The sequence below is a fragment of the Ptychodera flava genome, unplaced genomic scaffold (assembly GCF_041260155.1).
Source record: "Ptychodera flava strain L36383 unplaced genomic scaffold, AS_Pfla_20210202 Scaffold_28__1_contigs__length_4768798_pilon, whole genome shotgun sequence".
Classification (NCBI taxonomy): Eukaryota; Metazoa; Hemichordata; class Enteropneusta; family Ptychoderidae; genus Ptychodera; species Ptychodera flava.
Window position 1 is genome coordinate 2,737,310 of NW_027248350.1, and position 12,488 is coordinate 2,749,797.

The window sequence follows — 12,488 nt, forward strand, 5'->3', positions numbered from 1 at the left end:
CAATAATTATGATAAACAGTAATTAAAGATTGTAATGTTAAGAGTGTAATACAAAGGCGATCAAATTCGTTTGTTGCAAATTGCTTGCATTTGGTAAGATTTTACATTTAGTAAAGTGTATAATTGTCTGTTGTGTACAATGGTAGACGATATCAGCAAAGTTATTCCCTACCTTTGTCTTTAATTTCTTGTTTGCATTGCAGATATTCCTGGTAATCTATGAATGTTTCCAAGGACAACATCCTGGCACCGATATCATCCAGAAGAGGTATGGACAAAACGGTCTTGTCGGCCATTCTGTCCAACCGTCCACTGCTATAGGCATTCCACAAGGCGTCAGCTGCATCAGTGGAACCACATCTTATGACGAAATTAAGACTTCCTTCTTCAATCGCTACTCCATGAAGGTCAGGATGGATCCTGTTAATCCTGTCCATAAGGTTATCGGCATTGGTCCGGGTGTGTGCATGACTGAATAGGTCATTTTCAATTTCAGACACTGGTTTGTCATTCTCAGGAGCAGCAGCTTGGACACCCAAACGTACTCTCATGTTACCTGGGAAAAGTCAATTTAAAGATCATACAGCAAAGGTATTGATTACCTGATAAATTTGCATTAGCAAATGCTACCATCACTCATCGACGATGCAAAATATAGTAAAAAAAGTACGCCAACAAAATATTTTAATCATTTGTTCAAGAAAAATGCACTCGGTTGCGTTTGTTTCTCACAGCGTGTTAAAGTTTAACAATGTTAAATCATTACCTTACTGAAAAGTAATGAGAGAAAATGTAAATATAACCGAAAACTTACATGATAGAAGAATATATCCAAAAGTTAAAACGATCGAAAAAGTTTCTATGGACGTACAACATTTGGTAAGTAATAAACCTCTGACAAATTTCAAAGATGATATCTCGTATGTGGGCACAAAACGGTAGTGTTCTGTGGCATTTTACACGGAGGTGCCTTCAACGGTAGATAAAAATATCCTGCAGGATAATAATTGACTGCACTCTAGATGAGCTCATATTTAATCCCGTCGTGTGCGCGGATGTATTCGTTTGAAGCACGGAGGTTCATCGATGATGGATTATTAACAGCATGGCAATTAAGCAAGGGTTGGACGGCAGTGATACCTTCAATTTGTGTGTTGATCCTGATTTTATGTTAAAAACAGTTAATACACTGATCTAATTCTAGGAGGCAACAGATAGGACAAACAATATCTAAAAATGGAATTTTAAGATACGGATAGTTTTCAATCGGATTCGAACCCACAACATATTTCAAAAGGTAATTTAATGTGAAGATAAAAAGATAAAGGCCGCTGAAAAATAAAGACTTGTGGTAGCCTAAAGACCGACCCATCTCTACACCAGATTGCAGAGCAACTTTCAGCGTCTTCGGTCAGGTCCTTCCAGTTTATGTTCCTAACTTGAATTGTTCAATACTTCGCAAATTATGAAAATCCTGACATTAAAAAGGCAAAATGTCTTTCATGATCATTGATCATGCAAATAAGTATAAAAATGCAAGCCACTTCCAGCGAAAGCTAATCAGTTCTCGCCATTCCGAAATGCAATCTATGTACCAAACTTGATTTAGATCTGATAAGGCATTGTTGAGATGTTGCACCCATGGACCAACAGAGAGATCGACAGACAGACAGACGGATATCAGTGCGACATATGTATTTTATTTGTAAACACGTGAACTGATATGTAGAAGCAAACAATCAAGTCAAATAGAATGAAGGTTTCAGGATAGTGTGAAACAAATGGAGGAGTACAAAACAGATCACGGGAAGGACAGGAGAGGGCGGCGAATTTCATTATAATACGACCTAGTACCGGCGTAGCGAGCTTACTTATGAAATCCTGCTGATATCTTCATCTGAGTATATATGCAGATTAGGCGCCAAGTCTTCAGATTCACGCTGTACGGTCATGTTCACTTTGTGATACCGACACGAGTTCTTCCAATTTTCACAATTTTATGAATTCTCTCCGTAGGTTCGTATCAAAATGATAGTATTGATCTTGCAGAACTTGACCAATTGAAGAAAATTTTTTGTCATCTGATACTTCTAATGTTAGTAATAATCAAACATTAATCTGTCACTATTTTGTTCAATTTCATGATTTTTTTAAAATTCTAAATGTTTGAATGCCATTGAATTTAAAACACGAAAAACAAAAGGATGAGGGACATAAGCTGAATCATTGGCAAAACGCCACGACAGTCAGGGTGAAATGAATGAACGCAATTCGACTCCCTGTTTGGTGAGAGGGGACCCTCGTTTTGTTATTACCTCTGCGGAATGAGTAGCCATGTATGAAAACGGCTTATTGACTATTAAACCACCGATAACTTTTATTATGAAAACGATAAAAAGTGTCCTTATCCCACTTAACATTAAATTAGAGGTTAAAGGAAAACCGTTGTATGTGTTTAGCTACGGATTAAGCTGCAACCGTTGATAATGTTTTCAATACGTTTATGCAATGTGTCAAATACAGTTTCTTGTTGTCGCCCGTAAATATACCGAAATTTACAATAATCAGTTTGTCGGCAAAGCCTGTATATGGAAACACTACTGGTGATAATTCAATTAGAGTCAAGACTGGAAGTCATTTGTCAATAATGCAAATGCAGAGTACTTGTACGCAGGCTGTGTTGGTAAGGTGTATACTGAACATTTCAACAGAATGTACAACAGAATGCAGCTGTACACACTGAGCAAACATATTGTCAAAATTATCAAATTTAAGGCCCCAGTACTGCTAACTTTGGATGACTTTTTTTTCATTATTTTTATTTTATATTATCAAATGCAACTTCTTATTCCACTCACCAAGCATGTTTAAACACCTGCTATTAAGCTTCTCAACGTATCGTTCAAAGGTATAAAATGCGTTTTTATTGATGACATTTGAGTTGTAGTCCGGACCAGAAGTCATTTTCAACAAGAACAAGGTACTATACAACCATAATGGCTGAGTTGACAAGTATAATATTGTGTTATCAACATTCTTTTTGGAGAAGAAAAAGGAATCATGGTTCACGTTCAAAATAAAATGGTGAAATTATCATCAAAATTAGCATTACTGGGGCTTTAAGGTAGAACGCACCTCGGGGACAGACATTCGGACTCTCAAACTTTTACAATTCTCTTCTGATATACCACATGTTGGGGTTCATTTTAAAGCTCTTGGTGAATGAAAACTTTTCACCGGCTCAGTTTTTCGAAATTCAAAAATTTTTATTTTTCTCCATAGAGTTAACACAGGGATGGCGGCCATTTTGAATTTCTAATATCGGTAAATCTTGGGTAATTTGTTTCTCTAGTACCAAAATTTGCACGGTGACCCCCTATTTTTATTCTTGATTTTGAAAGAGAATGATTGAAAGATCCCTTGAGGAAAGTTAGAGCAAAAGTTTAAGTCTTTCACTTTCGAGGTGCATATTACCTTAAGATAGCTAATATCCTGCCACTGCCTACGGGCAGGGTCACTATTACTTCATACTAGCAGTGACAGTTACATCAAAGGCACTGATGTTCATTTGGTATGTCAAACTAAAATAATTTTAACATAGTATTGTGTATCAAAATCTTTTATTTGTTGGTAGTTTTGTTATCATGTTGAAATAAAGTTCTTCACACAGCCTGAGTATGAATATGCAGCAGTCTTATGGTATATTGGCATTTCGATGTAAATGAAATGCAACTGACATCAACATATGTTGTACATTCAAAATATGTAAATTTTGTTCACAGACTGAATAACAAATATTTAAACATGATATAATATAATGAAAAAATCTTCATTTTATGTAAGTTATATTGTTTGATTAAGGATGTACGATAAGAAAAAATGTAATACTATCGTTATAAATCACTATTTGTTCGCAAAATAACTTAAAATCAAGAAACCATTCATTTCAAGTTCACGCAGTCAATGAAACGTCAAAATTCCCTTCGTACAACAACACAAATTTAAAACTTTGGACAGTAAAGATTCCAATTAAAATAAAAAAAATGTGTTTCAATGACATTTTTTATATCTGGAACGAACTTGCCATAATTACACACAGTGATTGAAAGTTTTATTTGATGGCATACCCTAACCTTCCAGTATTGTCAATATTAATCATATAAACTGTTAAAAGTGTAGCATCTAGGTTATATATACATATATATGTCACATGATCACCATTTTGGGCACTCTTCAGCGGGTTAAAGTGACAAAGCCCTTTTTTGAATGCAGCCTTTTGGGTTCCATTACCCTTTTCATTGACTACATACTGTGAATAACCTATTCGTTAAAATTATAGCAAATATTCTGCAATCTACGTCTGTCACTGGTCCATGATCAGTTCTTTATCTCTCATGAGTTTAATATATTCTGTCATTCTCCTTCATTTCAATTTCATTCGTAACTCGTTCCATTTTTACAAACAATATACATTTATTCCTTCCGTCTGTCCAACACACTTTCAAATCATTCTTTATCGCTCTGCTTCTGGTATTTTTATTCAGTTGTTTACGTTCTCAATTAATAAATATCTCAATAAGAAGGAAATAATTACCGATACTCTCAACGCCGACATGATCAAGATCTCATGTTGTAAAGATTATTTGTAAAAGTTTTAAGGGAACATATGTAGGAGAGGGAGTCTCACAAAAAAACTATTTACTATCGCATACTATCAAAGGGGAATTTCACAACTCATTCTGAAAAGTTACTGACCACTGACTTAGGACACTCAACATAAACCACTTGTAAATAGTTCATTTTGAAGGCCTGGTCATTTTGCATCGCTACTTTATTATGTGTAGTTTTATAATTGCACAAAGATCACTTCACAGGTCACTCTAATGCCCTGCAAACCCCTTCAATGTAAATTGAAATGTAAGCTTACCGTTCTTTAGTTTAAGCCTTTTGCTGCTTTGATGAGTTTCAGATTGATTTGGATCGGATCTGTCATTTTTATTAGAAGTAGAAGGTTCATCTGAAAACAGGTTCAAAGAGAGGGTTGTTAGCAAACCGGAATTATATTATTGATCAATCGATTGTCATACTAAGAACATGCAAAATGATGTAAGGCATACATAGTGAGCGTTAACTGATATGTAGCAACATTTGGTCTCGGGTCCTTTTTTAACCACACATAGAAATTGATTATGCAATAAGATATATAGCAATACTTTGTCACTGATACAGCAGTTTATCCACTCATCCATTAACAAATATAATGTATTACAATGATTGGTAACACCTTTGTCCTGTTTTGTATTCACATGCCAACGGAGCTTGGGCGGTATTAATCAAACACTTGTTCATTTGCCATATGCATCAACTTAAGTTGAAATCATTATCTCAACCGAGAAAATGAGGCTCTCGAAGACCAAGGTGAATTTCTTACTAGTGAATGCTTCAGGACACATGACTTCCAGCCTCATTCTCAAGACTGCTGGTTATGTTAACTACTTGGTCAGGACATCGAATAACATGAACGACAATGTTCGGATGAATTGAGGCCCACGAAATGTTAGGGAACATTCAGTTATTACGGCTCGGGTCGGGCCGGCAAAATCCAGGGGGTCACCTTAAATTTGAAAACTGCAAGGGGGGATCCATGTATTTTTCAAACAGCTCAGAGAGGGGTCACTTAATTTTCATAAGTATCTGTCCCATCAAAAAGCAGTTTCCGTGTTCAGAAATATTCTGGGAGATAAAAATGATTCGCTGAATGATTCCATTCTCTGAAGTCATTTGATTCTAAACCTGACACAAAAGTTAATTTATCTATCAAATGAACTCTTGCCTTGGAAACTCGAGCTCACTGTTTGAAGGCACATGAGCGCATATCCTATCACTTACATATTACAGATATAAATTGTTGCTTGTTCAGTTTCCAAGTTGTTGTGTTTAGAAGCAGCAGTGTTCGGTTCATGTGCAAAGACAATATTAAACAATCAGTTAATAATGGGTTTATTGTATTGCTAACAGACGAATGTTAACAAATGAAGACCATTGGGAAGAAGAAAACCTCTTCGTTTCCTATAGCTGCTGACGCTGGAATGCATGCTACGAATATGTATTATGTCAGCCCTATATCTAAACAATGACTGTGGCAAGGAAGACGTTTTTATGACATAATTCAAATGGCATCTGCTTACCAGGTCCAACAGAAGTAACGTCCGACTGATGAGTCTGGCTTACGTCATCATGCTGATATATCAGTTTACCCAACATCATTTTCGTGTTCTCTGCTACCTGGTTGGTCTTTTCATTTAGTTCTAGTCTCATTTTTGCGGCTCTCTTGAGGTATGCAGAATAATCTTGGATCACGCTTTTTATTTTATCACCGAGAATGGTGTGGCTGCCCTTCATATCGACTGCTAAATCTGCAGGATCTAAATCGGGTAAATATTCCATAATGGTCTTATGACTCGGAGAATACTGTGGTACCAGAAGTGGGGTTCCGGTCGCGATTGTACCCAGTGACAGGCTAATCGAGTTGACGGAAGATGGGGGCACGAGTAATAAATGCGATTGCTGCAGCAGAGTGACGATTTGTGAAGCTTTGAACGACTTGTAGATAATTTGAAGATAAGGGTGTGGGACCAAAGCACCTTTTATATCGTCCTCACGGCCTTTGGTAACAGAAACAATTACCCACTTTGGAGGTTCTCGCGAAAGTTTATGAAAACAATCTGCCAAGTAATTCATAGCTTTAGCAACTACAGATTCACGTGATAGCTCATTGATGTCATTTTCGTCAACGAACATCAATACCTGAAAGCTGCCACTTTCCGGGATATTTAGTGATCGCTTAACTTTGAAAAGCTCATCTGCTGGCGTAAGTTTTAAGGAACGGTGATTTACCGCCGCGTCGAAATATTGATAATAGGACTCAAAATGTTTAAATATTTCAGAACCAATTGAAAATACTGCCTTTGCGTCCTTGCTACCCTGTTTTGTTAATTTTTCCCAAACCTCACGGTGACTTTCATCATAACCTAGAATACTCAACGGAGTGTCAAGCTTATATGGATTGACGAGATAGAATGGTGCACCTGGAAATGTTTCGTCTCTAATCGCTAAAGCTTGGTATGATGTTACCATGCTGAAACCAAAGACCATTTTTACCCTCTCGAGTTTGCTGATATCAGGGAAGTATAGATTATGCTTATGCAGCCAGCTAATATCTTCCTGGGAGAGACGATATAATTCTGGGGGATCCGGATAAATGAGCTTGACATCAAATTCGCGAAATTCATTTTGTTCTCCATTTTTTACTTTGAAGGCAGTGCAATAAATTGCACATCCTGCGGCATGTAAGAAATAAATAAGTTGCCGAATAGCAGCAGCCACACCACCGATGATTGGCCAGCCTAGGTACGAGCAGACGACCAATGCAGCTGGACGATCTTTGTCACTGAAAAATGGAAATAAATGGCAAACATATAAACATGATTGTTCGAGTAGTAATGGAGGACAAATTGATCAACGATGTTCATATGGAAAGTACATGAAGGCCTTTTGGTAGCAGTGAATCAACTCTTTCATCTCTACCGCATTTGGGAATGAAAGGTTTCCTTCTTTGAATTTATGTTGAATGTCAAAGCCATTCAGTTATACGATAAAACCGAAGGTTTCTAAGTATGACTGAAACTGAACAGGTATAGGCTAAAGATTAGCAACCATAATTCGATTGCCCTGAAGTGTTGCAGATGTATATATTTCACCAACCAAATGGCTGTTAATATTTAACGCAACATAAATGGCCTTAACAAGAAACATACGCCAAAGACAAACGTCACAGATCAGTAGGTGTAAAACTTAGCTGTATTTTACCAACATCACAGATTCGCAGATGTGCTTACCTTTTATTTCGAGCAGCACTGCCCTTGGAAGACATTCTAACACGTTCCGTCCAGTGAGCAACTGAATGTTAACAAAATACCTAGCTTTGGTCTCCAATTATGATCTAAGGTAAAAACAAAGAATAGGATATCTACATAAGTAAAACACATTCATTCATTGCACTCTTTATATTATGTATATATGTATGAGCACATCAGGAATAGTGGTATTGGGTAAACCTTTGTAGGTCTGCTTCCACGCATGCAAGAATGCATGCATGCATGCCTGTATGTATGTATGTATGTATGTATGTATGTATGTATGTATGTATGTATGTATGTATGTATGTATGTATGTATGTATGTATGTATGTATGTATGTATGTATGTATGTATGTATGTATGTATGTATGTATGTATGTATGTATGTATGTATGTATGTATGTATGTATGTATGTATGTATGTATGTATGTATGTATGTATTGACATGTGCCTTGACCCCCTTTATGTCATTCGATTTTTTTCATTGTAAATAAGTACTAGTACTTTGTAACGCAATGGTTATATCACGCTTGCCACACACGAGAGAAATTAGCTGAGCAAAATTTCATTCGAGGTCGTTTGCTCAGCTATTACTCTCGTGTGCGGTCGATTTTTCGAGGAGTTTTTGTCCGCGCGAGGCGTTTAGCAAACTATCCAACCTGTTTTGATATTGTTTTGCCTCGCGAGGCAAATTCCTCACCGTGTGCGCCGGGAAAGTCATTTTCCTCACGTCTTTTTGAATAAAGCGCGCGTGTGGAGATCACATGACAGTGCAAAATGACCGCCCGTAGCCTGGCACGTAACATTGAAAGCAGTCGCGTGTGGTTCAATACACGGCGATGTCTGCTGTACGCATTAGAAGGACAGGTCAATCTTTCTTTTTGTCATGTATTTTGACGGCATTCGGAACATCATCATGTTCGCGAAGCATCATGTGAGGTGGTGATAGGGTACATAGGTGTGACTTAAGTCTTATTTTCGTAAGTGAGGATAAAATGTATGTATGTATACTGTAAACGCAAATGTATGTAATTATAGTCGAGGTGTCTTCTGGAACATTTTGACAACTGATTTTATCGTGAGTGCTATTTAGTAAGGACCGTTCAGTTTTTACGGCCTGGGGGCGGCAAAATCTTGTCGCCCGTGTTTAAAAATAGAGATCACCTGCATTTTTCGTGAAAAAAAGATGACCCCCCCCTTGTCAGACGAAAAAATTTGATGACCCCCCCCCGCCCAGCTGAAAAATAACCAAAACCCATATGTCATATTTACCCACACGGTTTGGATTTGAACTCCGGTACGCGGCGCACTTTATTCGTGTAGCAAGATGCCTCTGCACAAACTTCTCAACCACATCCATTTGAAACGTTTGTTAATTAGGACAACTGTAAGGCAATTTGTAACTCATTTCCATAGACAACTTATGTCCATGGACATTGTATAAAGTGAACTTTATTGGAGTGGTTCGCCAAAGGCAGCCCTCCAGTTAAGAGGGTCATGGGCCATTACGTAAAGTCAACTTTTATTCTAGTGGGCCACCAAAGGTAGCCCGCCAGTAAAGAGGGTCGATCATGGCCGCTGAAGGCGTCCGGCCATTAAGATTGTCATGGGGTATTACATAAAGTCAATTTATTGTAGTGTAAAGAGGGTCGATCATGGCCATTGCACGAAGTAAACCTAATTGGAGTGGGCTGCCAAAGTCGTCTGCCCGTTAAGAGGGTCATGGGTAATACATAAAGTATATTTATTAAGTGGGCCGCCAAGGCGGCCCGAGAGGGTCGATCATGGCCATGGCATAAAGTGAACTTTATTGTTGGTATTATGTTTTTGAAAATGTGGAGACCCCCCTTTCATACCAGTGAAAAAGCGATGACCCCCCTCCTTCGCGGATTCCAAAATTACGATGACCCCCCCCGGATTTTGCCGCCCCCCCCGGCCGTAAGAAGTGAACGGTCCCTAATTATTTATCTTTGTTATTAACTCTGGTTCTTTCGTGTACTTAGTGGAATGCCGACGGACGATCAAGCAAAGATGGATCGACATCTCCGTCACCAAGTTAATGTCCTTGACCTTACATGACCTGTGCAAGAGAAAAAGGTTCACTTTCAATTTGTTCTAATCTTACCGACGATCTACGCATTTTTCCAGACTTCCTGCTGATATAATGTGGTGTTGGAAAAGTCATAGAAATTAGAACTCTATTGTGTAAGGATAAGGTAAGAGTTTGGCCGTGCTTCAATCACATGGCTTCTTGCATTGTGTACAAAAACGGCCAGTCATCAGATCACAGTGCCAGGCCAACTGAAACAAATTTGAATTGAATAGATGAAATGCACAGATGACGTTGAGGTGAGGACGAATTCGTTTTTGCAGAGTCGGTTTCCGCCGGGTTAGTTTCACGCGCATTTCTTATTGTGTGAATGGTCCAGCTACAGGCAAAGCGTATTTGAGCAATTTGAGGTCAGTCAGAGTTGACTCAAGTACCATCTTTTGCGGCCTTGTCGAAATAATTTCAGTGTTCAGAGACGCAAGGTCATAATGTAAATTTGCCTGAAGTCTGTCTGTGTGTACAATGCATTAAAGCTGAACGTACACGTGCTCAGGTGATGTGACCCACACATTTTTGTTTAAAAACGGTCGAAGAACGCGTGCAGTGGTTAGACGATATATACATAAATATACCCAAAACTACAAGGATGGTAGACTTTCTGCACAAGCAAACGTTTCTGTTATTACATGCCTCGATGTGAATGCAAATCAGTGCATTGATTTGAATAGGAACATCCGGGATGTTAGCGGGCCGGTGAACGATGTACTGACCGGTTTCCATGGTTACCCGGGCCAGTGAAGCCTTTCGATGTTTTCGACGTCAAAGTAAACGCTTAACGCTAGATATAAAATATCCATGCGCGCACTGCTATTTTGACTTTCGTTAAAATCTGTTTGATGCTGGTCGATAATGGTAAAATTGTTTGAAAATGCCCTGCTAGTAAATAAATGTCATATAGCATTAACTGTGAAGAGGCATGTAATAAAAACATTATTGCCTGAATACATGGGTTTATGTGCCCTCGCAGCAGGAGACAATTTGCCCTCCTGGCGTCGGGCAAATTGTCACCTGCTCTCGGGCACATAAACCCATGTACTCAGGCAATAATATATATACTCCAGCATTCCTTGTGTTTAGCCTCATACAAGAACTTAATATATTTCCCATTAAATTGCTTTTCTGTTCCCTTAGGATACTACCGGTCGTCTAATTTACTGATAATGAATATGAGTCCTCTTTTGATTCGCTGGTGATATTAGCGCCAGGGTAGTAACTAATGGCATTTGTGGACAGTGCTACCCTGGCCGGTAATTGTGTTGCTCCTAGCCAAAATATCTGCTTTACTTGACAATGTAACAACAATGTGTAAAAACAGATTACTTCAAGTACAAAGTAATGAAATCTATTACTTAAGTTTTATGCATCTTGCAATCCTCAGATAGAGGATTGCAAGATGCATGAAACTTAAGTAATAGATTTCATTACTTTGTACTTGAAGTATTCTGTTTATTTATAACGCTCTGCTTTTGCATTGAGCACTGTAATTTCCCACGAGGCCATCTGTATACTTCGATATATATATATATATATATATATATATATATATATCTATATATATATAATATATATACATTATATATAATTTGTCTATATTTGTCTAAAATAAACGTGATTTTGATCGCAAATGTTAAAGATAACTTATGTACACGCCCTGTAATACGACGGCAACGTTTCTCGAAGTTACGTCGTCCTGATCGTAAATTACACAGTTATGGACCTCATACTTTTTCTAAGTAAAATTGCCTATCACATTGAAAAATTAGTGATAATTATATTTAAAACACTCTAAGGTAAAGTTCTACCAAGTTAAACTGAACAACTGGTAACAGTATAGTGGACGTACGATGTATCTGGTAAATAGTACAATGAGTGCAAGCATGCCTTTCGTAACAATATCAAACAAAATGGTCAGATTTGTACATGTCATAGCTAGAAGATAATGAATCATTGTTTTATCACTCTAAATTATCAATATCATAAGAGCGGTGTAAGTGTTGTATTAGTGTACAATTTCTTTAAATAAAAGTGAAACATTTTGTCCGACTCTATCATGGACATTTTAGAACATGAGCAGTGAAATTTTATTTATAAATTGGAACACTTTTCGTTTGATTAATTTTTTTTGTGGCAAAATAAACGAATGTAGTGTGTTATATTTATTACTGGCCTTTCGACGAATATGATTGTAATCACCGTCTTGTGTTTTTCACAGTTCCGGAAAAATAATTAGATCACGGTGCTTGCGCTAATTTCTGTGCGTATTTGTCAGAAGAAGCATGCTTAGTATCTATACAAATAAGCGAATATAAAATGTGTGTGCTGTGTGGAATATGACCAGGTCTGAGTAAGCAGTCTGGAGACGAAGTCGTCTAATACTATACGTGACTACTTTATTCTATAGTAATAATAGACAGTGGCTAATACAGGGAAGCATAACACTTGGGTGAGAGACCGTGCA

At 37.6% G+C, this 12,488-nt stretch overlaps 1 protein-coding gene across 1 annotated transcript; it reads right to left on the bottom strand.

Annotated features, from left to right (window-relative positions):
- Window positions 1-161: 161 nt before the first annotated feature.
- Window positions 162-7,933, bottom strand: LOC139126962 (uncharacterized). Its single transcript, XM_070692881.1, has 4 exons — window positions 7,899-7,933; window positions 6,189-7,450; window positions 4,928-5,017; window positions 162-556 (listed from the first exon to the last, which is right to left on the bottom strand). The coding sequence occupies exons 1-4, from the start codon at window positions 7,931-7,933 to the stop codon at window positions 162-164; spliced, it is 1,782 nt and encodes a 593-aa protein (XP_070548982.1).
- Window positions 7,934-12,488: the final 4,555 nt, after the last annotated feature.

Coding starts and splice junctions, on each gene's coding strand:
- LOC139126962 (XM_070692881.1), bottom strand. CDS start 7,933: ATGTCTTCCAAGGGCAGTGCTGCTCGAAATAAAAG. Junction 7,451..7,898: donor AGTGCTGCTCGAAATAAAAG/GTAAGCACATCT, acceptor TCCATTTTTCAG/TGACAAAGATCGTCCAGCTG. Junction 557..4,927: donor AAGGCTTAAACTAAAGAACG/GTAAGCTTACAT, acceptor GACTTTTCCCAG/GTAACATGAGAGTACGTTTG.